This window comes from Sabethes cyaneus, chromosome 3 (genome assembly GCF_943734655.1).
Source record: "Sabethes cyaneus chromosome 3, idSabCyanKW18_F2, whole genome shotgun sequence".
NCBI classification, from domain to species: Eukaryota; Metazoa; Arthropoda; class Insecta; order Diptera; family Culicidae; genus Sabethes; species Sabethes cyaneus.
The window spans coordinates 47198635-47225196 of record NC_071355.1 but is presented as its reverse complement, the minus strand read 5'-3'; the positions used below and the strand labels follow the sequence as shown (position 1 = coordinate 47225196).

The window sequence follows — 26562 nt, the reverse complement described above, 5'->3', positions numbered from 1 at the left end:
CATTTGCAATTTCAGAGCTTTGAACATTTTCAATTCGGTGTCGTGTGTTTGTTTGCTGAGCACCAACAGTAAGTGAGAAAGCTAGAAAAGCTACTCTCTCATAGTCTACTGACTCTCTCTGCTTGCGAGAAGGCTTTGCTTGTGTGCATATGGCCATCGTTCTGGTCTTCGGTGTAAGTGCATTATCGGACAAAGTGGGTGACCAGTTCCACCCGCTCATCCTCTGTGTGGAGAAGCTCAAGAATCCGCTGCGCCAGTGAAAAGTTCGGCATATGATAAAAGTGCACAGTAAGGAAAAAATCAAACAGCTTTCGTTTCGTTTCGATATATGCAGCTTCCTGGCCAGAAGGGTACACTGGCAAGCCTCGAACAAAAGCATATTGAGAAATAGTGGTGGAACGGTAACATTTCAATACAGGAAAACGAGGATTTTGTGTGTTGTATTTGAGGAAAACTCAAAATAGAAGAAAATATCTGATTGACCAAAAGTGTGCTAAAAAATTAAGCAATGGCCCAAAAGTGCATGAAAATCTGTGTCTAGTGTGTGAGTCGATTGTTTGAACGATACGGTGAAACTTGGATGGGGATGAGGCGGTCCACCGTCCTAGCCGTTTTTGTCGTCGTTGTTGTTGTCGTTGTCTCAAAGCAGTACTCAGACAGCGCCAGCAAAGTGGAAGAAACCAGGTGCAATTTTCTGAGCGGCCGCTGTACCAACAATGAGGAGTGGTAGCTCGGAACTTCTGCTCGAGCAACAAGCAGAAGAGCTACGAAAGAAGAAGCTGCTAGAACTAGCGGCTGCCAAGAAGGCAAAGAATGGTCCAGCCCCGAAGCGAACACTGCGTGAAAACGCCAGCTTCTACACCACTTCCAGTCTGGCGTTCCTGTCGGTGACGGCCGGAGCCTCGTTATTGTTCCTGGTACCACTGTATGTCGATCCGGCAATTTCGACGCTGGTCGGCGACTTTGTCGAACGACCCACAATGTGTGTTACAACCCGGCGTGAAGACATGACCGGTCTGTTCAATTGTTCATGGAGTTCGTGCCGCGAGGGTTGCACCTCCGATGTGTTCAAGTGCACTCATATTTATGTGACGTTTATCGACGATCTGAACTTTACCTTCCCGTTCAATGCGACGCCCTCGGAGCTGTTCAATCTGACCGATATCGAACGCTCGGACGAGGCCATCCTGCTGGTGAACATCAAAGGCTGCGGCTACCCGCCGACGGTCAAGTGCAAAAACTTCACCGACATGTACGGCTTCGAGGGCGCAGTGTTTCCGTGCTACTACTCGAAACAGAACAAGACGGTCGTCATGACCTCCTACAGCCGGGAGGACCAGGTGCAGACGATCATCCATTTTTTCGTGATTCCATTCATCATTACCGTGATCTCGTCGGTGTTTCTCTGCATAATGCACTGTGATTGTAGATGTAAGAAAGAGCGACGACGACGGCATCGGCATCGAAGGCCTAGGATAGAGAATCTCAGGTGAGAAATTTTTTTAATCTGTTTTAAATTTGCAAAGTTTAAAGCCATAGTCGTATAAAGTTCTAGATCCACTCAAAGTACAAAACAGTCCTCTACATACAATGTATTCTTTTATTTTATGATCGGAAATTCAGGCTTCAATGTCGCTAAAACCAAGTATGGTTTCATAACTAAATAATTGCGAAATAAAATACAAGGGTAATTGAGTTTTAAAATTAGGAATAAATTCCCCTCCATTGCATCGAGCAGAAGGGCATTTTTACAGTTTTAGAACCACAGTCAACAGTGGAAAGCTTTCATTCCGACGATGATGGGATTTTAACAAACAATTTCAACAACAGGCACTGTTCGGTTATTCCGGGAAAGAACACCCTTTGGATCAGCCAGGTAGCAGATCAAAGCTAGAAAAATATTTATTTTAATTTTGTTTTGTTACATACTTCACTGTTAGCTTACATATTTAGTGTTCTTGTAAAATTCCACGTTTAATTATCCTCCACGTGTCCCTACGAATCTTGTTCGATGCCTGTGATAATTGTTTTGTGTTTTATTAGATATTGTTGGGCGTTATTTACTATTTTTATAACTTACACTTTCCGTACTTCCGTACTTAAATTTCCTTTCTAATCTTCCACCTTTATTTCAATCTACCCTTTATAATTTCTAAGAACCTTTATAATTTCTAAGAAATCGACCTGTGATAAATTCTGTGATATTAGATTTTAAGCTTTATTAATTTAAGTTTAGCTTCAAACATCAATTTTAGCATTTTATTACCTTACGCTTTTCGCGTTCTATCAGTCTCCCACTTCCTACATAACTCCAATTACACTATCTATCTATCCAAATATTTTTCACCTTCTACACTTCTAAATTCCAATCTTCCGCTTTAACTTTCCACTATGGCACTTTCCGTCTTTAACGTCCATCTTCATCTATCTTTTCCGTGATGACATTCTCGACTCTGATGACATTTCCGATCGCTGTCACATTCCGTGGCAGTGTTGCTAACACTTGGTGTCTGCTGCGGTAGGGGCTGTTCGCAACACTTTCCCGGCCCGTAACTCTGGATCTGAACTTGGATTCAAGACAGTATTACCGTCATCTATTTCTAGAACAGCCAACACCGCCGTTGCTCTCTTAAAAACTCCACTGCTTGTACGGATCCAAGCCTGACGAACCCGTCCGTCGCTGGCCACAATAGGTTCTTGGACTATTCCGCGCACCCAAAGTTTTCGTTTAGTCCCCTCCACTATATAAACTAAGTCTCCTGCTTGTAGCGGTTTTGCTTCTCCATACCATTTGGTTCGCCGGTTGAGTGATGGAACGTATTCTTTAATCCATCTATTCCACATCTCTGTCGCTAGTTGCTGGGATCGGTGATAATTGTCACGAAGAGCTTCGCCAGATGTAGGTGGCGAAGGTGTTAACAAAGGTTCGTTGGGCGCTACTCCCCTAAGGAAGTTGTTAGGGGTTAGCGTATCCACTTCGTCGGCCTCCTGGGATACATATGTTAAAGGCCGCGCATTAATCATGTCTTCTGCCTCGCAAGTAGAAGTCAACAGAATTTCATCTGTCAATTTCCGCCCGTCGTCGATTACAGCTAAAACCTCCTTCGTAGATCTCACCAAGCGCTCCCATACGCCCCCCATATGAGGAGCGGCGGGGGGATTAAAGTTCCATTTTGTTCGAGCAGTTGTTAACTCGCTACCACAATCTTCATTTATTTCGCATATTAATTTTTCTAATTCTTTACTCGCCCCTTTCAGATTCGTTCCGTTATCTGAGAAGAATTCTAACGGAGGTCCACGGCGACAAATGAATCTTCTCAAAGCCATAAGGCATGCTTGGGTTGTTAAACTGTGGGCCACCTCGAGATGAATAGCTCTCACTACCATGCAGGTAAACAACACGATCCAGCGTTTTTCCTTCCGTCTCCCAATGGATACCTCAAAGGGTCCCAAATAGTCGATTCCGACAAAGGTAAATGGGCGTTGGTACGGAATCAGTCTTTGGATGGGTAAAGGTGCCATACGCGGGGTGCGTGGACGGTTACGTTTGACCTTACACCACACGCACTCTTTCGCTACCCTCTGGACCATTCTGCTTAACGTTGAAATATAAAAGCGTTGTCTGAGTTCGTTTTTTACAGTTTCCCTATAACCATGACCGAATTTTTCGTGATAGTGCTGAATTAATTTTACTGTCAGAGGGTGCTCCTTTGGTAATATTATCGGGAAACGTAGATCAAATGGTAGAAACTGAGCATTATTCGTCCTTCCCTCCATACGCACTAATCCGTATTCGTCGATCAACGGTGCTAGTTTGTACAAAGGACTTGTGACATCTACTGTTAGCCACTGAGAGGCTGGGTTATCCTTGTTATGCAATAATACTTTTAGATCTCCACCGTATGTCTCTGCTTGAACCATTTTGAAAAGACAAGTTTCTGCTTTTAACAATTCATCTTGTGTCAAAGGTAAACGTATTTTGGGTTTAATTTGTTGTACGAGCATTTTCTGCTGGCCTACTGTTGCTTTTAGCACCTCAATGGGGTCACCTTTGTGCGACCTTTTACAGTTACTTATAAATCTCAATACGCAAGCCATAGTCCGAACAACAACAGTATATTTCGAAATTTTATTTACGTCGAGTACAGATTCTGGCAATGCTATGTCGTGAATCAATAGATAAGATCGCAACTCTTCACTAACGTTTGCTTTTACCTCTGGCTGCGCTGGCCAATCCTCTTCTTTGCGCCACAAGAAATCTGCACCTGTGAACCACGAACTTTCCGAATGTAACTTCCACCCTTGCTTCCACTTTGTTACGCAATCCGCCTCATTAAATCTCGAAGGAACCCAGCGCCACTCTGAAGCATTAGTTAGACTAATAATCTCTCCGATACGAAATCCCACGAATGGCCGGTAGCGTCGTTGGTCTGATTTTATCCAAGATAATACGTTGCGCGAGTCGGACCAAAAATACTGCTGCTTCACATCGAGACTATGATTGCGCCTAATCGATTGGGCCATTCTAGCTCCGAGTACCGCCGCTTGTAGCTCTAATCTTGGGATGGTCAGCTGTTTAAGTGGGGCCACTTTGCTCTTGCTCATTACCAGCGCGCACCGTGCTTCACCGTTAATTTCGACACGGAAGTAGGCGACACACCCGTACGCCTTTTCACTGGCATCAGTGAACACGTGTAGTTGAAGGTTTCCGAACTGGTCCGAGGTAGCCATTCCGAAGTAGCTCCTTGGAACCCTAATTGCACTAACTTCTGGTAGTAGCTCGACCCACTGTTTCCATTTCTCGTACGACTCATCATTAAGAGATTCATCCCACTCTAAGCCTGTCCTCCACAGATCTTGTACCAGTATTCTTCCAACAATCGTGAATGGACAAAGAAGACCTAGGGGGTCAAACATTGACATTACGCTACTGAGGACCAATCGCTTGGTAGGCCGTTCTCGACTCGAGAATATTAACCCAATATCTGCTCTCGGCGTCGTAGAAAAGGAAAAAACATCTCCCTTGCTGTCCCAAATTATTCCTAATACTCGCTCTTTATCGGTCGTTTTATCTTTATGCAGATGAACTGACTGATCTCCATTTCGTTCTCCTAGCGCCCGCAGAAATTCTTCGGAATTTGATACCCATTTCCCAATCTCGAATCCGCCGTTGGCATGAATCAACTTCACCTGTTCTGCGCGCTCTATTGCTTCCCCTACTGTGTCGGCACTGTCGAGATAATCATCGACGTAGTGCTTGGAAATGATGGCGGCTGCTGCCTCCGGGTATTGATTTGAATGTTCCTCGGCATTCAAGTTCTTTATGAACTGTGCCGAACAGGGGGAACAGGTCGCCCCAAACGTAGCAACGTCCATAACAAAGATTTGTGGCGGCTCGTCTTTAAAGCGGTACAGAAAGCGTTGCGCCTGCTTGTCTAGAAATCTGATACGGAGTTGGTGGTACATCTCCTTTATATCGCCTCCATAGGCGAAACGTTTTTCTCTGAAGCGTTGAATAACTGCTGGGAGACTCGTTAGCATGTCGGGGCCTGTCAGGAGCTCGGAATTTAGTGACACACCGTTGACCGATGCTGCCGCGTCCCATACCAAACGTATTTTGTTTGGTTTACGTGGATTTAATACCACATTTAACGGAAGATACCAAATGGCACCGGAACTCGATTTCGTCTGCTCTTCGTTCGTTATCCTGTGGGCATAACCCTTTTCAACGTATTCCTCGATTTGGCGATCTACGCTCTGCTTCAGATTCGGATTTTTGTACAATTTCCTTTCCAGTGCCTTCAACCGCTTAACTGCCATCGGGTAACTGTCAGGGAAATTACGCACGTCGTACCGCCAAAGGAGTCCTGTTTCGAATCGATTTCCGATTCTAACCGTGGTCGCCCGCAAAATCTCTCGGGCTCGCGCATCTTCAGCAGATTCAGGTACGTCGTAAGCGATGCCTGATTCTTCTAAAGTATACTGGCACTTAATCAAATCAAAAATATCCTGATTACTGACCACAATGTCGTCGTGCACGTTCACATAAGCATATTCCATCCGCCTTTTTGATTGTGGACCATAAATTGTCCACCCCAGCGCACATCGAACTCCAATCGGTTCACCAGACTGACCGATTCTAGATTCTACAGGAGCAAACACGTGTAAGTTATCCAGGCCTAACATTATCTTAGGCTCTTCTAGTTCTTGGTCCGTTACAGGTAAATCCCTCAAGTGCGGATACTGCCGAATTATATCCTGAAATTTCGCACCTTGCTGCGGCAACACGAGCTGTTCCACTGTGCGAGCGTTGTGTACTGGCATTCTTCTGCTGGATCCTCTTGCTGAGATCGTTAAGTTAACCTTTCTTGACTGATCTTCATACCGCTTCACGTTTCCTGTCCAAGTTACCACTAAAGGTTCTCTCTCGCCTAGCAACTCAAGCCTGTTTACTATTTCATTCTGAATCAGCGTAACGGACGACCCTTCGTCTAGAAACGCTAGGACGTTCAAACTGACATCGCTAGCATGTATAGTCACTGGAAGCATTCGGAATAGAACAGAACGATGGCCATGGTGAAGCACATTCTCTGCTTTCATTACCTGAACCGTTTCTACCGCGCGGTGCAATAGCGGATGGTGATTCTGCTGGCAGTTGCCCACTGTGCATCTGAACTTCGAATTACAACGGCTTCTTCCATGGTTGTTTAAACATTGATGGCACAATTTATATTTGTTTACAACTTTAAAGCGATCCGACACGTTGAGTCGTTTGAATTCTTCGCAAAATTTTATTTTGTGGTCTGCTCTTTTGCACAGCCAACATGCCGTCGAAGATGAATCATTTTTGCTGGACGACGCATGCACATGGACGTACTCCCTTTTCTTCTGATTCCCTTGACTGGCTCGATCAGTCATATCAAGCGAGGTAAGCTCGCTAACTTCGGAGACATCTGACACTATACTATTCATGAAATTGGTAAAGGTGCGCAAAGGTGTACCTTCTGTAGTTCGTTTAAAACGTACCCAATCTAGTTTATAACTGGGTGGCAGTTTGTCCACCAACTCTTGAACTAACATGGGGTTGTTTAGGTGCTCTTCTAATCTAGCTGCCTCTAAGTGGTCACACAATTGTTTGACCGTTATTCCAAAGTGAATAAACGTGTTTAGTCGGTCAGCCCTCGGCGATTGGGCGCTACGGACCTTTTGAAGCAAACTTTTAAGAAGTTTCTCTGGTTTGCCAAACAAATCTTTCAAATCCTTCATTACGTCCGGTACTGATTCCGGCAAAATCAATCTACTTCGCACGGCCTCCAAGGCTCCACCTTGCAAACTATCTTGCAAGCGTTTCAAATTATCCAAATTTGAGAATCCGCAGGCCTTTGTGGTATATTCGAAGCTACTGTAAAATAGTGGCCAAATTTCCGGCTCTCCCTTGAATATCGGTAAGTGTTTGCATACCGCCTGCCTGGCAGCCAGTTGTTCCTTAGTAGGTCCATCGCGACCGGTCCCCGGCCCGTGACCTTTCGCTGGCCCTTGCTCTCCCCCTTTTCTGTTCCTTTGAAGTAGCTTCGTAATAATCTTCAACTGTTCCTGGTTCAGGTCGCCTGCTTGGCTTTCATTTTCGCTTCCGGCGTCGCTCAAGTCCGAAACTGGCTCATCTCGCAATTTTTCTAATACCGTTTCCAACGTTGACATTTTCTCCTTTTTCGATTTTTTTTCGTTTATACCGCTGTGTTCACCTGCCGATGACCGTAGGCCTGCTTCCTCGCCTCCGTTTGCATTCAACCAATTTTGGACCTTCTTTTTCGATAAATCTGTCGTCTGATTCTTCTCTTCCTCGTAGCCTTTACCATCTACATGCGGTTCGTTCCTAAGCAAATCCATTTTCCTTTCGAACATCTCTCGTAAAGCTTGTTGCTTTTGCAAAAATAAAGATTCTTCTTCTAATCGTTTTTCCAAAATCTCCTGCTCTTGCGCTAGTTTCTGTGCCCTTAGTTCGCGTTCCTGCCTAAGCTCCAACTCGCGAAATTCCCTTTCTTGTCGCAGCCGTTTTTCCTGAAGTGTTCGATTCATTTCCAAACGCTTTTGCCGGACCAGCCGATCAGCTTCTAAATCTCTCTCCAACGCATCTTGTTCTTCCTCTAATTGCTGAATGGACAGCTCTAACACCGATGCAGAACTACGATTTGATCCTCCCTCACTCTTTGACCCTATCCTTTTGGGGCCAACGGATTTCTTCGCGGACTTCCCCGTGCCTTTCGGTACGCGCAACTGGTTGGAACACTTTACGCAGTTCCAGTCGTGATTTTCAATTTCAGCTGTCACTCCAGCACAACAATAATGAGCCCATAGCTGACAGGTATCACATTGTACCATGTCATCACGATGATCCGGTTCTTGACACAGCATACAATTTTTATCAGACGAGTCTCCCTCCATCCTTTGAGGTTATGTCTTCCTTAAATATCTTTGATTTTGTTCGGTTATTCCGGGAAAGAACACCCTTTGGATCAGCCAGGTAGCAGATCAAAGCTAGAAAAATATTTATTTTAATTTTGTTTTGTTACATACTTCACTGTTAGCTTACATATTTAGTGTTCTTGTAAAATTCCACGTTTAATTATCCTCCACGTGTCCCTACGAATCTTGTTCGATGCCTGTGATAATTGTTTTGTGTTTTATTAGATATTGTTGGGCGTTATTTACTATTTTTATAACTTACACTTTCCGTACTTCCGTACTTAAATTTCCTTTCTAATCTTCCACCTTTATTTCAATCTACCCTTTATAATTTCTAAGAACCTTTATAATTTCTAAGAAATCGACCTGTGATAAATTCTGTGATATTAGATTTTAAGCTTTATTAATTTAAGTTTAGCTTCAAACATCAATTTTAGCATTTTATTACCTTACGCTTTTCGCGTTCTATCAGTCTCCCACTTCCTACATAACTCCAATTACACTATCTATCTATCCAAATATTTTTCACCTTCTACACTTCTAAATTCCAATCTTCCGCTTTAACTTTCCACTATGGCACTTTCCGTCTTTAACGTCCATCTTCATCTATCTTTTCCGTGATGACATTCTCGACTCTGATGACATTTCCGATCGCTGTCACATTCCGTGGCAGTGTTGCTAACACTTGGTGTCTGCTGCGGTAGGGGCTGTTCGCAACAGGCACGTTCCTTGGCAAGCAACATGTCAACAGCAAGAAATTGTGTACATAGAGGAAGCCATCATCATGTTTGCCGTTTATTCGTGATTCGTTGACATGCTATCATTGCTCGGTGATCAAACGGGTTTTATGTGCGAATGCATGACCATCACTGCTGAGTGCATGGACGACGGCCAGTCCGCAGTGGCACGGACACGGACAGCACAGTAGCAATGCTTGTAGTAGCGTCCTACATGTAGGGGCCTTTGATGGGCCAGCGCTGTCCATCCCGGTGCTGTATTGTATGCGTCGTTCTTTCTATCCACTGCCGCCGGTGGACAAATGGATGACCAAATGAATTTCATTGCTGCCGAACATACATATCTGCTACTTCAGCGAGCAAATTTCAGTTTCGATTACTTTACGGCATTTGATTTTGCAGTTTCATCAAAGTTCAGAAATTTCAATGTTGCGGTGTCATGAACAATACTTTTTAACCCTTAATTGATCATCCGGGTCGCCGCCGGGTATCAATTTCGTGATTTTTTTGCTTCCGTTTGGGAATGTTCCACTTTAAATAGCGTAAAACGACTTCACGTTCTCGTTATTTGGACAATTTTACGGAAATTTAAATAATCGTCTTCCGGTCAATTTATCTAGGGTTAAACCAGTTAAACTAGATCAATATAATGTAAATAAGCAGTAAAATTGGAATTAAACACCAGATTAAAACAGTAATTTATTTTCAAATTGTGGCACTACAGACTTCTGCAGTTGTTAAAGTGTCTTTTTGTCTTTTTTCATTGTCAAAATAATTTATATGTTAAATAAAAATTAAAAACACAATAAATTTATTACTTTTTCACATTATGATTGTTCATGTCATAACACAAATAATAATGATAACCTGTGTTCTTATGGCCGTTATAGTGTTATTCCTAGTGCTATTATTGACCTAAATAATATTCGATTGTGATATATGAGTATCTCTCACTCTCTGACTGTGTGTGGCATGGGCGTAGTGACGGGGGGTTTGGGGGTTCAAACCCCCTCAGGAGAAAATTTGTTATACACTTTTTAGCTTGAAATTTCACAGCCAGCTGTTGTTTAGAGCACAGGAAAATGTACGGGGCTGATTGTACGATCCCTGTCGACGTCGTCCACTTTAGAGCCGGGGTGGTTCGTGCTGTTTTAGGCTCCATTCAATCCGATCTTGAGTTACTCGTCGCCCATTTCCCAGGCATCTCAAAAGTCGCAGTTTTTTACATAAAAAATAAAAATAATCACTTTAGCGCGAGCCATCTCGCACGTTGAGTTGCTCTGTGCTGGTGTCGGTGGGGTTTTTGTACAGAACCGTTTTCCTCACCATGTTATCTGGTTCACTGTAGTTTATCGACTTTCGCCAAATGTACGTTGGTAATCTTCCCAAGCAGTGTCTGTTTCCATTGATTCATGCACCTCCGCTACTCTTCGCTGTCAGCTTGTACTCCGTCAAATGTCGTCCGCAAAGGCGCGTAAGTCCTCCGTGAGCAGGGTCTATCGGTCTAATAGGAGGTTTGTACATTGTCAGGTTCGTTAGGCGACTTATGCCTCTTAGTCGCAATGCTGGACGAAGGCTAAAGTAGGCCCATTGTCCTGCTTGAATATGCCGCTGGATCTCCTTATTTGTGTTGTTGTCTGCGGCTACCAGCGATCTCACATACACGAGCTCAGCTACCACTTCTGGTTCGTCGCCGTCAGCGATTACCGTCCGCGAAAAAGGCACGTTCGTCTCATCTGGTCGGTGTTAAATCAGACCGAGCAAGTCGTAAAATTTAAAAGAATGAGTTAATGACAGCAAACGATCAAGAATTTTCTAAGCTACATTTTACTCTAATCAGACTACATAAATGTTGCAAACAGCCAGATTATGAGATGATTTCGTACAATTGATAGCTATTAACTATACAGAGCAACAAACTTTGAAGGCGTTTTTCTTGAAATGCGAATTTTGTCACTTGGCTCGGTCTGACTTAACAGCGTCCATTTGAGCCACTATCATTCATGCATTTGGTCTTCGACGCGTTAATTTTAAGCAGAATCCTCCCAGGCTCCTCCTTCAGTCTAGCACAGATGGCCTTCGACGTGGTAAAGTTTTTGGCTTAAAGTCACCTGCTTAACCACCTGGCAAAATCACCTGCTTACCCGAGCAGGAGCGAAGAGCAAAATAATATCAAAATGTGTTATTGGAAATCGAATAACTCATATCAAAATTTGCTCTTGTTTTGGCTGACATAGTTGGTAAAATAACAAAAAATAATATCAAAATTTTACTCATATTTTAGTATATTTTAGTATTATTAAGGTATTGAATAACAAATGCAGTAGTATATGAGATTTTAAAAAATCATTTTATAAAATATTTATAATCTAAAATCCCTTTAGTCAATAAAAAAAATTGTATGAAACATATCGAATGTCATTTTAAGGCCAAAATAAGATATGATAACAAAATCAGTTATTAAACTCATCTTACAACCACTGTTTTAAATATCTACTCAATAAGAAAATGTGTTATCAATGTATATCCATATCTATTCAATAACAAAATATACCATTATCCCTTTAAGCCCGAGCCCTCACAATTGTGTAGGTGAGACATGACTACTTTTAAAAATTTTTACTGGTCATTTATAAATTGTAAAATAATAAAGAAGTGTGGCAAATGATGTATTCAACTACGGGATTTTCTAAGACAAATTGTTGGATCAACATTTGAATGTTTTTAAGCCAATCTGGACGTTCCGGTATATCTGTTGTATTAAGGTTAGTAAAAACTAACCTTGCAAAAAGTTGGGCGTATTTCCATAGCTACGTAGCAACCGTTCCGCTGCTTGAGAAGCTGAAATCTATGAGCCTCGAAGCGATGATCTCGCTCTAAACTAAACGGGGTCAACCCTATTCAATTCTGTGGACTTCTTTACACAAAATAATTAGGCTTTTCATGTTTTGTTTTTTCAAAGCCTGGCTTGGTATAGCCCAAAAAGGGTAAATAATGTTGAAAATAGGGGAAAATGAGCAAAATGGGGCACTTCCCGATGACAAACAGGAAAGCGGTGGGCACCATGCGATTCTCTGGAAAACTTTACATAAGATCACCTATATTTTCTCAGCCTGCAGGCCATATCTTAATTGCATCCGTTTTTTCGGCTCGTTTTTGCCCATAGTGCAATGGTATAAGATAAGGCCGAACCCACACAATTGTGTAGGTTGCTAAATTTCGCAAACATTTATTGCAATGTGTAGAATACACTGGTTTTGGTATCTCGAGCGATAAAAAAAATTTATATTGATCCAAAAACCAAAAATATCGTAACTAAAACCCTCCGTGCTTAAAGGGTTATAACACAATTTGATATTGTTTTTATATTATTTTGCTCTTCGGTCCTGCTCGGGTAGCCAAGAGGTTTGCTTTACTGAGAATCAAACCTTTCGCTTCGATATCTAATCGTCGGATAACCTTAAGAGCGATGTTGGGAATCACGGAACACGGCATATGGGTCACACACATAGGGGAATTGTGTATAATGTGCCCCCCTAAGAATAAATGGATATATCTCTGTTATAATTCCCCAAATTAACGTGACAGCTACGAGTATATGTTGGTATTTAAGTTGACAACCAATTGCAATTGTTTATTTCATTTAGTATTGTGGAATAAATATGCTAGGAATTATTTAAGAAAAGCACCTAAATGTTGTGTTTCTCGTCTGCGCGGGGTAAAATGCCCCACCTGCGGTATAATATGACCAATGCGGTAATTTGAGTATTTATACCAGTGACAGACCAACTCTACTTTGCAGAAAGTATTTCCTTTGTTTTCAAAATATCGTATTTTTATATAAAATAAACCTAGTTTCGGCCTTCTGGTGCACTTTTTCTTTTCTGCGTGGGGCACATTATACTGCAGCTGTGGCGTTTTGTACCGGGTAGTTGAATTACCTAGAATTTGGACGAAATTATTCCCACCACGGTTACTCTACAATACTAACTGAATTAAATAATGGCAATTGACTTCAACTTAGATCTGTTTACATATGTTTATAGCCACATTTGCAAGGGGGCAAATTGCACCACCGCAAGTGGGGCATTTTGGCCTGCTTTTACTTATTTGAAAAAATATTAAATGCTAAAGCAAATAAAGCGTTTCAAACCGTCATTTTTAACAGGGATGTCTTTTTGAAGTTCACTTCACACAATCGAATCGCAACAACTGGTTATTTACAGATTTTGACAAGAAAATAGTTTATGGAAATGACGCCACAAGTTACATCGGAAGCTGCTTAAAAACAAATTTATTTTTGTTTTGTTTTTACAGCATGTGACAACTGTTATACTTGCATAGTAGGCTAGTTCCATCAACTACTATGGTTTCTGGGTGGTTTTGCATTTTAATTTCGCTTGTTTAGGAAAAAACGAAGAGGGGGCACATTGGCCAGGGGGGCACGTTATAGGGGAGTGTCGTCGTGGTTGGGCCGTTTTGGAATTCGCCCATAACTTTCGTTTCAAAAGGAATTTTGAAAATCTAAATACATCGTTGCAAAGGTCTAAGAATAAGGTATTTTTCCGGAAAGTTTTGAACTGATTGCTTGAAAAATAAAAAAGTTATAGGCATGTACGTGAAGACAAAAAATGTTGCCATAGTCGGGCCATGTTGTACAGGTTGGGCCACCGCAGAAATACGTATTGAAATTCTATATAGAGACATGATAAGAATGAATTCCGTGAACAACGGCTCATATAGGTACAAATACTCTATTTTTAATTGCATTTTTGCGAAATTTTGGCGATCTTGTAAAATCAATATTGCTACAATCGCCTTTCCCGAAATGTACAACTACAATAAAAAAACAATGAGAATCTAGGTTTTTGTCGTATTAATTTTGTTATATTTCATCACATTTTACGTGACTGACATTCTCTAGCGATTATTGGACTTCTGCGCTTAAAATTATGGTGGCCCAACCATGACTACTCAAGTGGCCCGACCTTTACAAATAGCGCTTTTCTAGTATTTCACTTTAGCCTTCCCAAACACCTTACTGGAAGGGATTTTTCTATACTCTTCATGTGCAGCACAACACACTTCATACATTTTCAAAATGTATCTCGATAATTGCATTGCATGAATCATTTCTTGAAGCAAAGTTCATTGCGCCTGGAAAACTTTTTTTGTAAGATTTAGTCATTGAATTAAGTACGGGTGTTTTGAATACACAATTGAAACTCACAATATTGTGAAAAGTTAGCTATCACAGTAAGAAGTTTTACAATGGTTGTATCATAGATATCAACTGTAAAATCGTGGTGGCCCGACCATAATAGTGGCCCGACGATAACGACAATACCCTACACAATTCCCCTAATAAAGAACGGAGTTGATTTGCGCTTAGGGGAACAAAGAATTATCAATCATCTATACTCTATGGTAAATAGTTGTGTTGATTATTTTTCTTTTTGTTTGATTAAAGTTATTTGTTAACTACTTGCCAATTCATGTTTTTTATTGAATAGTTATTTAGGCATTCCGAAAAAATTCGGTTTTTCGTGATTCGGCCATTCGTGATTCGGCTATTCGTGATTCGGCCTTTCGTGATTCGGCCTTCTGTGACTGCTGTTGAAATTCGGCCATTTGAATTTCGGCCATCCGTTATTCGACCATTTGTGTTTCGGCCATTCGGTACTAGCCCTGACTCTTCGTTAAGAATCGTTGTAGTTCATGGCATCGGACTTTAGTTTGCAGATTTCAAGTTCTATATTCATTTGTCGCTTTTTTAATAATTGACCATTTTTTCGCACCTCTTCGCACCTGGAAAAAAATGTTTTTTTTACTTGGACTTGTTCAGGTTTATATTATAAAAAAAGGTTTAACTAAATTAATTTACAAATGAATACAACAAATCAAAACAAATAAATAAAATAGTTGTATTGAGTTATTTTAGCTCGCATTCTGTTCAAGAAAACACGCTACTGATGTATCATGCCTGACTACTTACTTTTACTTAAATTTTATAAAGGTTTTATTGAGGTATCAAACGTTACCTGTGATTTTATCATGGTACTACGCAATACCAAGGGGATACGAGTCAAACCACACTTCTTGCTATAAAATAAGCTATAAAATTGTTAATAAACCAAAATTATTATGGCTGCCTAAATTGCCACGATAAAACTAATTGGCTGCACCACGTCTCTTATAAACTAATCATACGAGGGACGCAGCAATACAATATGACGCACCAACTAAAATTGATCTTAATACGGTTGCTTGTCAAACCGCAATAAATATTAGAGTTCAACACCGCAATCATTATTTTATGCTAGGCCATATTGCAATATTGTAGTATTTTGTTTTGGCTCGCAAAAAAAAATCATCGTAGCTAAGCGTGTTGCAGAAAGAAAGTTTTTATGAATCGGTTTTTCTGTTACAGGAAGCAACTAAAATGATTCTGCTAGAAATTGAGATTGACTAACAGAATATATTATTTGGTTAAAACAACCAGTTATCGAAAATTGCAAAATTTCGATGGGGTGTTGATTTTATCCACCTATCATATCAATATGCATGATAAAATTAAATGCGCATATGTTTCAAACCAACGGAGACTGCTGAAAATACATTAATTATTCCTTGAGATATTTTATTATGGCCGATATAAACCAAATCGATCTCACACTGTGTAGCACTTTCATAGCTGAGAAGGTAAAAAACTGGCATGTCTCTGATGAACCTAATTTATCAGACCATAGGCATATCGTTTTTGATATAAAACCAAACTGTCTTAGGAGAAAACAATATAGAAAGCCGAAGAAAACCAACTAGTGTTTGTTCAGAGAACATCTGGATAACTCTCGGAACTTCTGTCTCATTAATATACGCACACCACCTTAGCTGGACGCTGCAGCTAATGATCTACAGAGTAGGATCATTGATGTTTATACCTGGAGTGGTGTATACTCTGTCTGAGGCGGCGCGACTCCAAAAATCGTTAGCCAAGGACCATAAGTCTTAAAGCAATTGAGAAATGAGGATGGTAGTCTCACTACCGTTGGAAGATTCTTATGAACACGCATTTCCCTGGTTCGACAGTGACCACTGGAAACGACGTCGTCGGGCAGAGGCAGCACGTAATATGTCAAAAGACTCAGTTTTACTTGCACGTCGACTGTTTACGGAGGCTTCAATCAATTGGGCACTCAGTTTCTTTGAATCAATGAAGTCTCCAGGTCCGGATGACATACTACCCATCTTTTTACAAAAAGCGGACGAGATTATAATGTCCGAGCTCATCAACCTCTTTCTTGCCAGCTTTACGTTGGGACATGTTCCGACCAGCTGGAAAAAAGTCATTGCTGTGTTCATACCTAAGGCAGACAAAAAAGATAAAACCATGCCAAAAGCTTTCAATCCAATTAGTTTGATATTAACGATTCTCAAGTTGATGGAAAAAATCACGGATAATCACATCCGTAATGAGTTCTTAAAGAACTTCACTCTGCATGGCAATCAACATGGTTACGCAGTTAATCTACCGAAACCGCACTTCACTGCCTAGTGTCGCTGATTGAAAAGTTGCTCCTATACCAAGAGACGGCACTTTGTGCTTTTCTTGACATTGAAGGCGCTTGCGACAACTCACAAGCGACAACTTTATTCAAGCAATGCTGTCAAGCAGGGAAATTACAACCTCATTGGGAGATATGTCGATCACAATCTCTGCGATCAAAGGATACCCTCATGGAGGCGCTCTCTCCCCCTTGCTTTCAGTGGCCGGCGCTTCCGACGGCGGGTCACCGGCGCACACTCGCGGCCTGCGGCCGTCTCGACCTGAATCATCTAGGAAACATTTGCTACTGACACGTTGAATAGGTCTCGCATTTGCGCTTAGGGGAAGAAAGAGCTTTCAATCATCTTTACACTATAATAAATAGTTGTGTTGCTTATTTTGTTCTTTGTTTGATTAAAGTAATTAGTTAACTGCTTTCCAATTCATGTTTTTTATTGAATAGTTATTTAGGCATTCCGAAAAAAATCGGCCTTTCCTAATTCGGCCTTCTGGGACTGTTGTTGAAATTCGGCCATTTGGATTTCGGCCATTCGATACCAGCCCAAGTTAACAAAGCGGGCGGACTGATTTAGCTTTTTACCAGAGCAAGCTGTACGCTTTATTGCTATAAGCTTTGTGGCAAAAAGCTTCATTAAATTATGGTAGCAGCTGTCAAGTAGCGAAAAGCATATTCAGTTTTATTGCTACTTTCTGCAGAGCGTAATAAGACTACTTAAGCTTGTTTTTGCTTATTTTATACAGACCTAAGTAGAGGAAGTGGTAGAAAAAATATTAAAATAAAAACGCATTCTGTCGTTCCGGCGATGTTTTGATAAGCTGCCAATACAGCCGGATGTATTTACTTATGTAGTACCATGACAACGGGGTTGTGCTCGTCGGAAAGGGTATAAGTCAGGCATTCAATTCAATCGTTTCAAATGCGCGATATTCAATGAATTTTGCCTACTACGACTTATAACCTAGCAAAAGAGAAACGAGAATGTTTTATACATATGTATTGTCGCTCGTGAGCGCAAGTTATCCATATTTTCCTTTATCCCTAGAAACACGCGATCATGATTTGTTTATTTTAAATTTTTCGTAACACGAGTTTATCCTCTCTTTGTTGCGAGAGGATAAAGCAATATCAGCCGTTTTTCAGAGACGAAAATATACAGGTTACTATTGAATTTACCAAGCAACCAGCCAACAAGAGAGAGAAATATAAAACAACCGAATTTATGTATTTGGGTATCACCATGGGTTTCATTATATACCTAGTAATGCATTAGAGTTTCGCGCCAATTCCACCTGCGATTTATATTTTTCATGGTTGACTGAGTGAGAGGATAAATGTTTTTCAGGGAAAAATGCAATGAGATATTGTCAACTCTCATTCTGCAGCGGAAAAATGATTTTCGTTCGCTTTGTTCAAACAGATAAGCGCAGAATCTAGTTGTCATATGAGAATAATGGGTGAGCGAAAAACGTTTATCCTACATGGGAGTGAAAATTTCAATCACTGGTATAAGTATACTCGATTGAATTCTATTCCGAATAAACTTGCCGTTGACTCTAATCAGTAGCGCGTGCAAAAGATGCTCAGGAAAGTGCACGATTTAATAATATACAGATAAATACATTATAAATAAAATATACTGATAAAATATTTTCTGCAGCTTCCTGTTCTACTTCACCCACGTGAGGTTCGGTATGAACCTCATTTCACAACAACAGTACAATGCCGAATACAGTGTATAATTTTCACCACTTTTTATCGAAGTTTTCGCCATTAGTAATATGGCTTGATATTGGTAAATTTTGTTTTGTAAATGTCTGTTACGATATCTGGAAAATCACTTTTTCAACTTGCGATCTTCACAAAAGTTTCTTATATATCCGGGCCTTCACAATAAGGCTTTTCAATTAACAAATTTTTTTCGTAAACACAAATTCCTTATCCTGAAAAAAATTGGATAAGTTTTGTAAACATTCTTCAATGTCCTTTTTCTGGATAGTGCTGTGAAACCCTGTGAATCCGCGTAGTTGGTTTCGAGGTACGATGCTCGTCTAACAAACCAGTCGTCGTAAGTTCGAGTGCTGCTAGATAGAGTCAGTAGAATTGTTGCACTAGCCCCATAACTGTCCTGTACTCTAATAGCCGGCTCTGAAGTCTGTCGATAAAGAAGGGCCAAGTCTTAGAAAAGACGCCTAAGGCTTTGTTTTTTTTTGTGGTTTGAAAGTTTTAAATCCAGGAAATGAGCATTACTACCATAGTTCTTTTACCAAAGTGCGGAAATATTCTCCAATATACAGAAACGCAATTAAAAGCAAAGCTTGGTTGGTAATAGTAAACTTATTAAATCCTAGTGATAGTCAACAAACCGTGCCATGTGAATTGAATATTAGGATTTCAATTTGAAGCCCGAATATGGGACAAAAAGCAAAAACGTAACAACTTTTTCTTGCGTATAAACCAACACCAGCATCGAAACACAACACCCGACCGTACAAAACCCAACAATCGCATCATTAATCGTAATGAAATAACGAATATACCGCTACTGTTCATTTTGTGATGCTATATGGGAAATTGTCACGCAAATCTCGTTGAAAGGGAAAATTTACCCCGAAAGAAGGGTGAAAGACACATTTGACGAACAAATGAGTCATGTATAATACAGGCTAATCTCCCAGCAGGTGGCATAGGTAATGAAAGGTACCATAAACCATCGATTTTTTTTTCCGGTGGAAACAAAATTCTACGAACATGCCGCTGCTATTTCGGTAGTCTTTGTCTGAAAATTTCTGGTGTCTAGTCTATGTTGTTACCTACCAAAATGATATGGAAAACCATCAGGATTTTTGGTAAATCGGTATTGCTTCATCATAAAACGCTGTAGATAAGCCTTAACCTATAGGAAGAAGTTGATAGAGCAGGTATTACCTCTTCAATATCCTTCCTGATGGTCTATATTAAGTATTCATATTTTCGAAATTTATTCCAGCAAATCTACCCCAGTAATAATCGTGGGTGAAAAACGCATTTTTTGCGAAACCGAGTAACGCAGTATCGAATGGAGTTTGTAAACAGTGCTTAATGATATCCCGCCTAACGGTACGTATTTATGTACGTAATAGAGTGCTACCGTTGTTGATAGGACGAAAGGTTTTCGGGTCAAGATTGCCGTAGCTGTTCGTTAGCATTTTCGCGTGCAGACTATACCTAATATAGCAGACTACGCTCGTTTGTTCGCTTCCCCTCATCACCAGCACGGGTCCTTAACGTTGCCCTAAAACACAATCTAATCTGGCGCTAGGGTAGTGAACGAGGAAGCAAACTCGGCATGGTAGTGCATAATTTCACTTCATTTTCCTTCTAGCCACTTTCCTCTGCTGCTGTGCCTGAGCCTGTGAGTCAGGAATTATGCGTCGTCAGTGCTGTAAGCAAACTTTTGAAGGTTACGATGAAGTAACCACGAATGAGGACCAGGTGTGAATGTTGGATTGTGGGCGAACTCAGTTGTGCCGAGTGCTCCGTGCTTAAGTAGAGGTTTAGCCAGGATAACAAAGCATTTAACAACATCTACAGGCATGAGTTTTCCGCGATGAATTGCGGCTTTACTTTTTTCCCTCAGTTAGTACGCATGCAATTTCAATTACTGTGGCTGGTTGAAACTTGTATAGTCGAGTAACAAAAAAAAAACACCATTTACCTATATGAAAACAAATTGTTTCACACATCGAAAGCTTCAGTGCCTTATATAAAGGTCTTTGAGCCCAATCGCTCCGGAACGCGAGGGAAGGAAAACGCAACCTCACACCGATTCCGAAGTACGAAACGCTTCTGCAAGCCCCGCGCCCTAGACCGCTCAAGCGACAGATGCCGAATAAGCTGTTATCAATTTTACGGTCCAGAGTTATCATAGCGGGAAAAATGTGTTCGCTATTTTACCCTGCTCTCTTCCGCAGTACACGTAATGTCATCTCGTTCATTGGTGATAACCGTGCAGAGGAAGTGCACCCCCCGGTGGAAAGAAAAGTGATAAACGCTCGTTAGGCGAGGAAAATTCACAACAGCCATGATTCTACCGCAGATGAATTGTCGACAACAACAGAGACACGAAATAAAAAGAGGACAGAGAACGTGAGGACGGTAAAAATTGAAGACAAGTATCTGGTTAGGACGAGAGAATTTTAGTTATGACCTAAGCGCATGAAATGTGTAATGGTGTTTAAATCTTTATTGATGGTCGAATAAAACAATATCAGTGCAGCGAGGCGCTTTTTCATTTTCTTTAAAGCAAGAACGTTCAGTATAAATTTGGAAATATAGCTGAATGAATCGATCCGCTTTGAGAAGCAAAGAATATCAAAATGAATTCGTTAAAATGTTTTTTTTCTTTTCACTTTAAACTGGCTGCGATATTTGCAAGAGTATTCTCAAATATAATTTGTTACTTTACATTCTCCCAGTTTCATTTATGTTAGAAAAATATAACAGACAAATTTATATAAACCTACGACTTGATGAAAATTATCTTTTTAGTTAGTCATTAAGAAGAAGATGCTATAAGATCTATCTACCAATTGCGATTTACATTTACACAGAAAGTAAAGACAATATTCTCGTAAAATATAGTTTGTATTATTTGGAAAAAAAACTTAAGATAAATATAATCGCGGAAATATTAGAAAAATTCACCCAATTGCGAACTCGGTATGGATGAAATTAAACTACTTTTTATCGACCGAATGACAGTTTACTGTGTGTTTAGTCCATATAAATTAAGCGATGTGAATGCCAGGTGTTTCATCTGGTGCCAAGTGCTGAAAACTAGACTAAGCTGAATAGCTACTTACTAACTTATTTAATTGGCAAAATGCACCGTTCTAAAGCATAGCCTGGTGAACCAAATTTCACCAATTTCCTTCCTTGGCCTAACGACCAAACCATTTTACTAGCTGCGCCCCAGTACGTCTTATTTTGCAGGGTACTTGTTTTGCATTCTACCAATATGCCCTGCCCGTCGTATCGGTCCAGCTTAAGCCACCTTTTGAATATACGGATTCGCCATAGAGCTATGCGAGTTCATGGTTCATCATTCGCCTTTTAATACCCGCTGTGTTATAAACGACACATTGTGGCGTTATGTCGAAATGCTGGCATGATGAGATCTTGACCACCTTGACGAAGCCTTCTGAGTGATTCGAATTAGATCGACTGTCTACCGGAAATCCGTACCCAGCGATGTGTATTATCCAGTGTAGACTGAATTAGTTTGGTCAGCTTCCTGGAGAAGCCGCTTTCGTCCATGATTTTCCATAGCTCTTTCCGGTCGATGGTATCATATGCAGTTTTGAAGGCAACGAACAAATGGTACGTGAAAATTTTGTATTCATGGCATTTTTGGAGGATCTGCCGCAGTGTAAATATTTGATCCGTTGTTGACCTCCTTCGACGATAAATTCCCACAAATCTGTTAGCAATTGGTGGTATGATGATCTTTCCACTCCTCCGGCAGCTGTTCTATATTTCAAATTCTGACAATTAGTCGGTGCAGATAAGTGGCCAACGTTTTGGTCCCATTTTAAGAAACTCCATTCCGATGCCAATTATCCAAGCTGATCTATTGTTATTTAGCTGCAACATGGCCTCCTTAACTTCGCCTATCGTTAGAACTACCACCTCTTTTCCGTTTGCCGCACCACGGAATTTGCGCTCCTAGCCGTCATGGTTCTCTGCCTGGACACCATCGAAGTGTTCATCGAGGTTCGGCTTCTACCTTTCGGAAACTTCACGATCGTTCATTACAATACTGTCATTCTTATCCCGACACATTTCGGCTCGTGGCACAAAGCCGGGATGCGCTCAGTTTCTGGTAGAACTTTCGCGTTTGCTGAAAATAATGCAGTTGCTCCAACTCCGCATACTTCTGTTCTTCCAGGCTGCGCTTTTTCCCCAGAAAATGTAGATTCACTGCTGTAGTGAATAGCATTGACATGGTTAAACATAAGCAAATGTTCATGATCAAATCAACGGTAATCATAGCTATCTTAGTTATGAACTTAAATATGAACGTCACTTTCAAAATGTTAGCACTACCCAAAGGCTGAGTCGACATTGTTTCTGGCAGCCATGTATGTAGTTCTTTTGAGTGGTAAACGTTTCCCGTAAGGTCGAGTAACGCGAGAAAAACGAGATAAGGCATTCGCTATGTGCGCGAAACGGTGCTGCCATCTTCCCAAGTTTGTTCTATTTGTGAAGTCTGTGCACAGGTTTGTTAAAGAGTTAAAAGGATAGACAAAATTTTGTACCAAATCTTCACAAACTTTCCATATGGCAGTTCCATGAGAGTACAAGAGATCGATTTGTGCTTACATAGCGAGTTCTGTGTGCGATTTTCGAGAACGAAAGACATGTTTTGGATTCGGATACGACAACTGCATCTTCGTCTGTTTGTGTCTTTCCACGTTCTGACGCGTGGCACTCCGCATATTTACCTCACCCTACTAGCACGGTTGTTACAAAGGTGTTGTGGTTACCGAAATATTTCCCTTCCGTTACTCCTGTCAACCGCCTCGCGTTCGTTTTTGATCAGGTATCCTTTTTCATCCCTCATATATCAGGCTTCCATGTGGTATCCTTTATATCAGTGGTTCCCAACCTTTTTTGGTTCGCGAACCCCCTGACGGAACTTCGTTATACTGTTGTGCTGTGAGCTAAATTTTAGGAAACGCTGCTTTATATGTTGAAGATGATCGTGCTGCCATGAGATTGGTTCACCTTTTCATAGAACTTGCGCATTTCATACGCCCGGAATAGTATTCTAGCTCGTCACGATCTCTGTCCTGCTTCTGGCGTTTTTTCTTCCTCAGAATCAGGGTCAACTCATTTCGTGCTCGTTGATACTTGGCCAAATTCTCCCTTGTGACAATGCATAGTAGTGCCGAATTGAAAAAAACGCTGGTTAGGAATTTTCTTTTAACCATATTGTTGATGCATATAATTGACAGAGCAATTATGATACGAACTAGCTAGGAAGGAACTTATAGCATAGCACATCATAGCATAGCATGGACGACCGTACACTCCACGGATGGCTGACATGGTGTATCCGTAAATGCACCATACACCTGGTCATGTTCTTACAATTGTTGAAATGGGTACGGTAATTGAACACCTTCAACCTACAACACCTACTTTAAGGGAACATAAACGACTAAAAATTTGGAAAATTTCATTATTTTTGTTATTTCAGATTTTGATTCTGCAGTCTTTTCCGCTGACTTTGATATTAATTTTGTAACGATCCGACCACGGGAAGTGGCCGAAAAACGATCATACACATAAGTATTGCAGTGCGGCGTGGAACAACTTCAACGGAATAAAACGCCCCAGCTAGCATTTTCGTATCTATAAAAAAGATAAAAATCAGCATTACGTACAGATATATATGCTAATAAATCGTATTTGATGCGCAAAATTAACATATACGTACTATTTTGGAGGTGATATACGTGATTACGCAAGGGGTCGGTCACTCAGCACAGCCGTTTTTATGTTAGGCGACTTGAAACGAGACGAACTGTGCCGGTGCTGTACCGAAAGTGCCGAACTGCAAGATTTGTTAAATTCGTTAAAATCTGATAGATTGAACCGGAGGTGTGTAAAGCCCTATAAATGTTATTTTTATAAGGCTTTAGAGGTGTGCCGTTTGATATCTCTGCAGTGCCGGGGCACTATGTGCTGAGTGTCCGACCCCTTGTGATTACGAATAATTTTGAGCGTTCCGACTATATAAGAATTTATATACGATAATAAATGATTAAGCGCGAGTCGCTCCATACTACAATACGATTTTGTGCTGAAAATCGTCAGTTATTATCATTATATACAATAGAAAATCAACATGGTCCCACTTTATCCAGCTTTAGTTATGATTTCGAATTTGTTAATAGAAGATATTTACGATCATTTTCGTACATTGATATACGAGTTGGTACCAGCTGGAGCCGTTCCTGAAAAACCACGATTTTCAAAATTTATGTATCTTTTTCACAGAAACTACACAGCGTATTGGAACAAACTTTATTTTGTTTTCTTAGTAGCTTGACACAAGACTTTTATAACTTTTAAGCTAAACGAAACACAACCAGAAAAAAAAAAAGAAAAAGCAGACAAAATTTTATTTTTTCAGCCATCTTTTCTTCTTCTTTTTTGTTTTTCTCAAGCTGTATTTCGTTTACAAAGCTCAAAAGTCATAAAAACCTTTGCCAAGCTCATATCAATAAAATAAAAAAAAGTTTGTTCCATTACGTTATTATGTAGTTTCTGAGAAAAAGGTACATACAGTTTGAACATCGTGGTTTTTCAGGTACGGATGGTAACGCGTCTAACACCAAACAGAAATGGAAATTCAAACAATAGAATTTGCAAAAATCGCCATTTTTTCTTTCTTTTCGTAGGTTTTTGCATGGACATGCAAAACAATAACATATAGGGTTTATTTCCAATTCTCGTCGTAGTAAGTAAAGCCATTCTAATTTGCATCATTTGTTGGATGGATTTAATGAATACTCCAAAAGTTTTTGTGCTGATTTGAATAAAGCACACTTATCTTCCGATTCGTGAACTTTGAAATCACTGAAAAGCGATTATTAAAGCATAGTTTGCCATTACGCAACTGACATTATTTCTTAAATTCGTTTTAAAATACCGTTTCAAAATCCGTCAAATCGTTTCAAAATCCAAAATCTTTTCAAAAGTTGTTCATCGTCCGAACTAGAAATCACAACAATGGTTACGAAGCTAACGCGATTTGTCTAGGACGGCATGACAAATGTTATTCTGTAAAATTTCTGCAGGTCAGGCAAATTTTCCTGGCTGTAGATTAACGACAATGCCTTGCATGAGTTATTTTCATTTATGAATGACGGAAATTGAAACAATTAGTCGACACTTTCTTCTTCGTCGCACGAAAGAACGTAGGAAATTTAGCTGGCAGGACTTCTTTAATGATAAAAAGCAGTTAAATAGATCTCAGCTCACTTTGATTGATCGCGTATGATAGACAACAAATTAAAATATTAGGGAATAACTAGTTTTGCATTGTGTGTCATAAAAATGCTGATATTTTTAATAATTTATATTGGATAGGACGGGGGAATAGGCAATTACGACGAAGCAGCAACATACCCTAATTTAGGTAAAAATGCGTTAGGTTTGCTCGATTAAAAAATTCCCTTTCCGTTCAGTTACCCACCACAAAAACTTGATAAAATATTTGTAGTAGCCTTATTGACCAATGTTTTATGAAGGAGTCTAAAATTTCTCGATTTCGATTAGTTTTTGAGTTACGCAAAAATATCTGTTTTATTTGTATGAGAGTACTTATCCCACTCACCACATGGGTGAGGGGTCTTAAACCGCCATAAAATAAATTCATGCCTCTAAAATCCCCACACATGCCAAATTTCGTTCCATTTGCTTGATTAGTTCTCGAGATAAGAGGTTTGTATTTCATTTGTATGGGAGCCCCCCCTCTTAAAGGGGGGGTCTTAATTCACCATAGAAAAAATTCTTGCCTCCAACAACACCCACATGCCAAATATGGTGACATTTGCTCGATTAGATCTCGAGTTATGAGGAAATTTGTATTTCATTTGTATGGGATCCCCCCCCCTCCTAAAAAGGTAAAGGGTCCTAAGCCAAGGAACAATGTGAGTTTTATTGTACTCTTATGGTGGCCTTCATGACCAATTTTGGTCTTAAATGCCATCATAAGAGTGTAATAAAACCTAAACTGCTACTTG

At 40.4% G+C, this 26562-nt stretch overlaps 1 protein-coding gene across 1 annotated transcript in view; it reads left to right on the top strand.

The window, feature by feature from the left end:
• Positions 1-716: 716 nt before the first annotated feature.
• LOC128743607 (protein tipE) overlaps positions 717-26562 on the top strand; it is a 29760-nt gene continuing 3914 nt past the window's right edge. The window contains exon 1 of the mRNA XM_053840212.1: positions 717-1489. Coding sequence (XP_053696187.1) covers positions 717-1489 — 773 coding nt within the window. The remainder of the gene's footprint in view (positions 1490-26562) is intronic.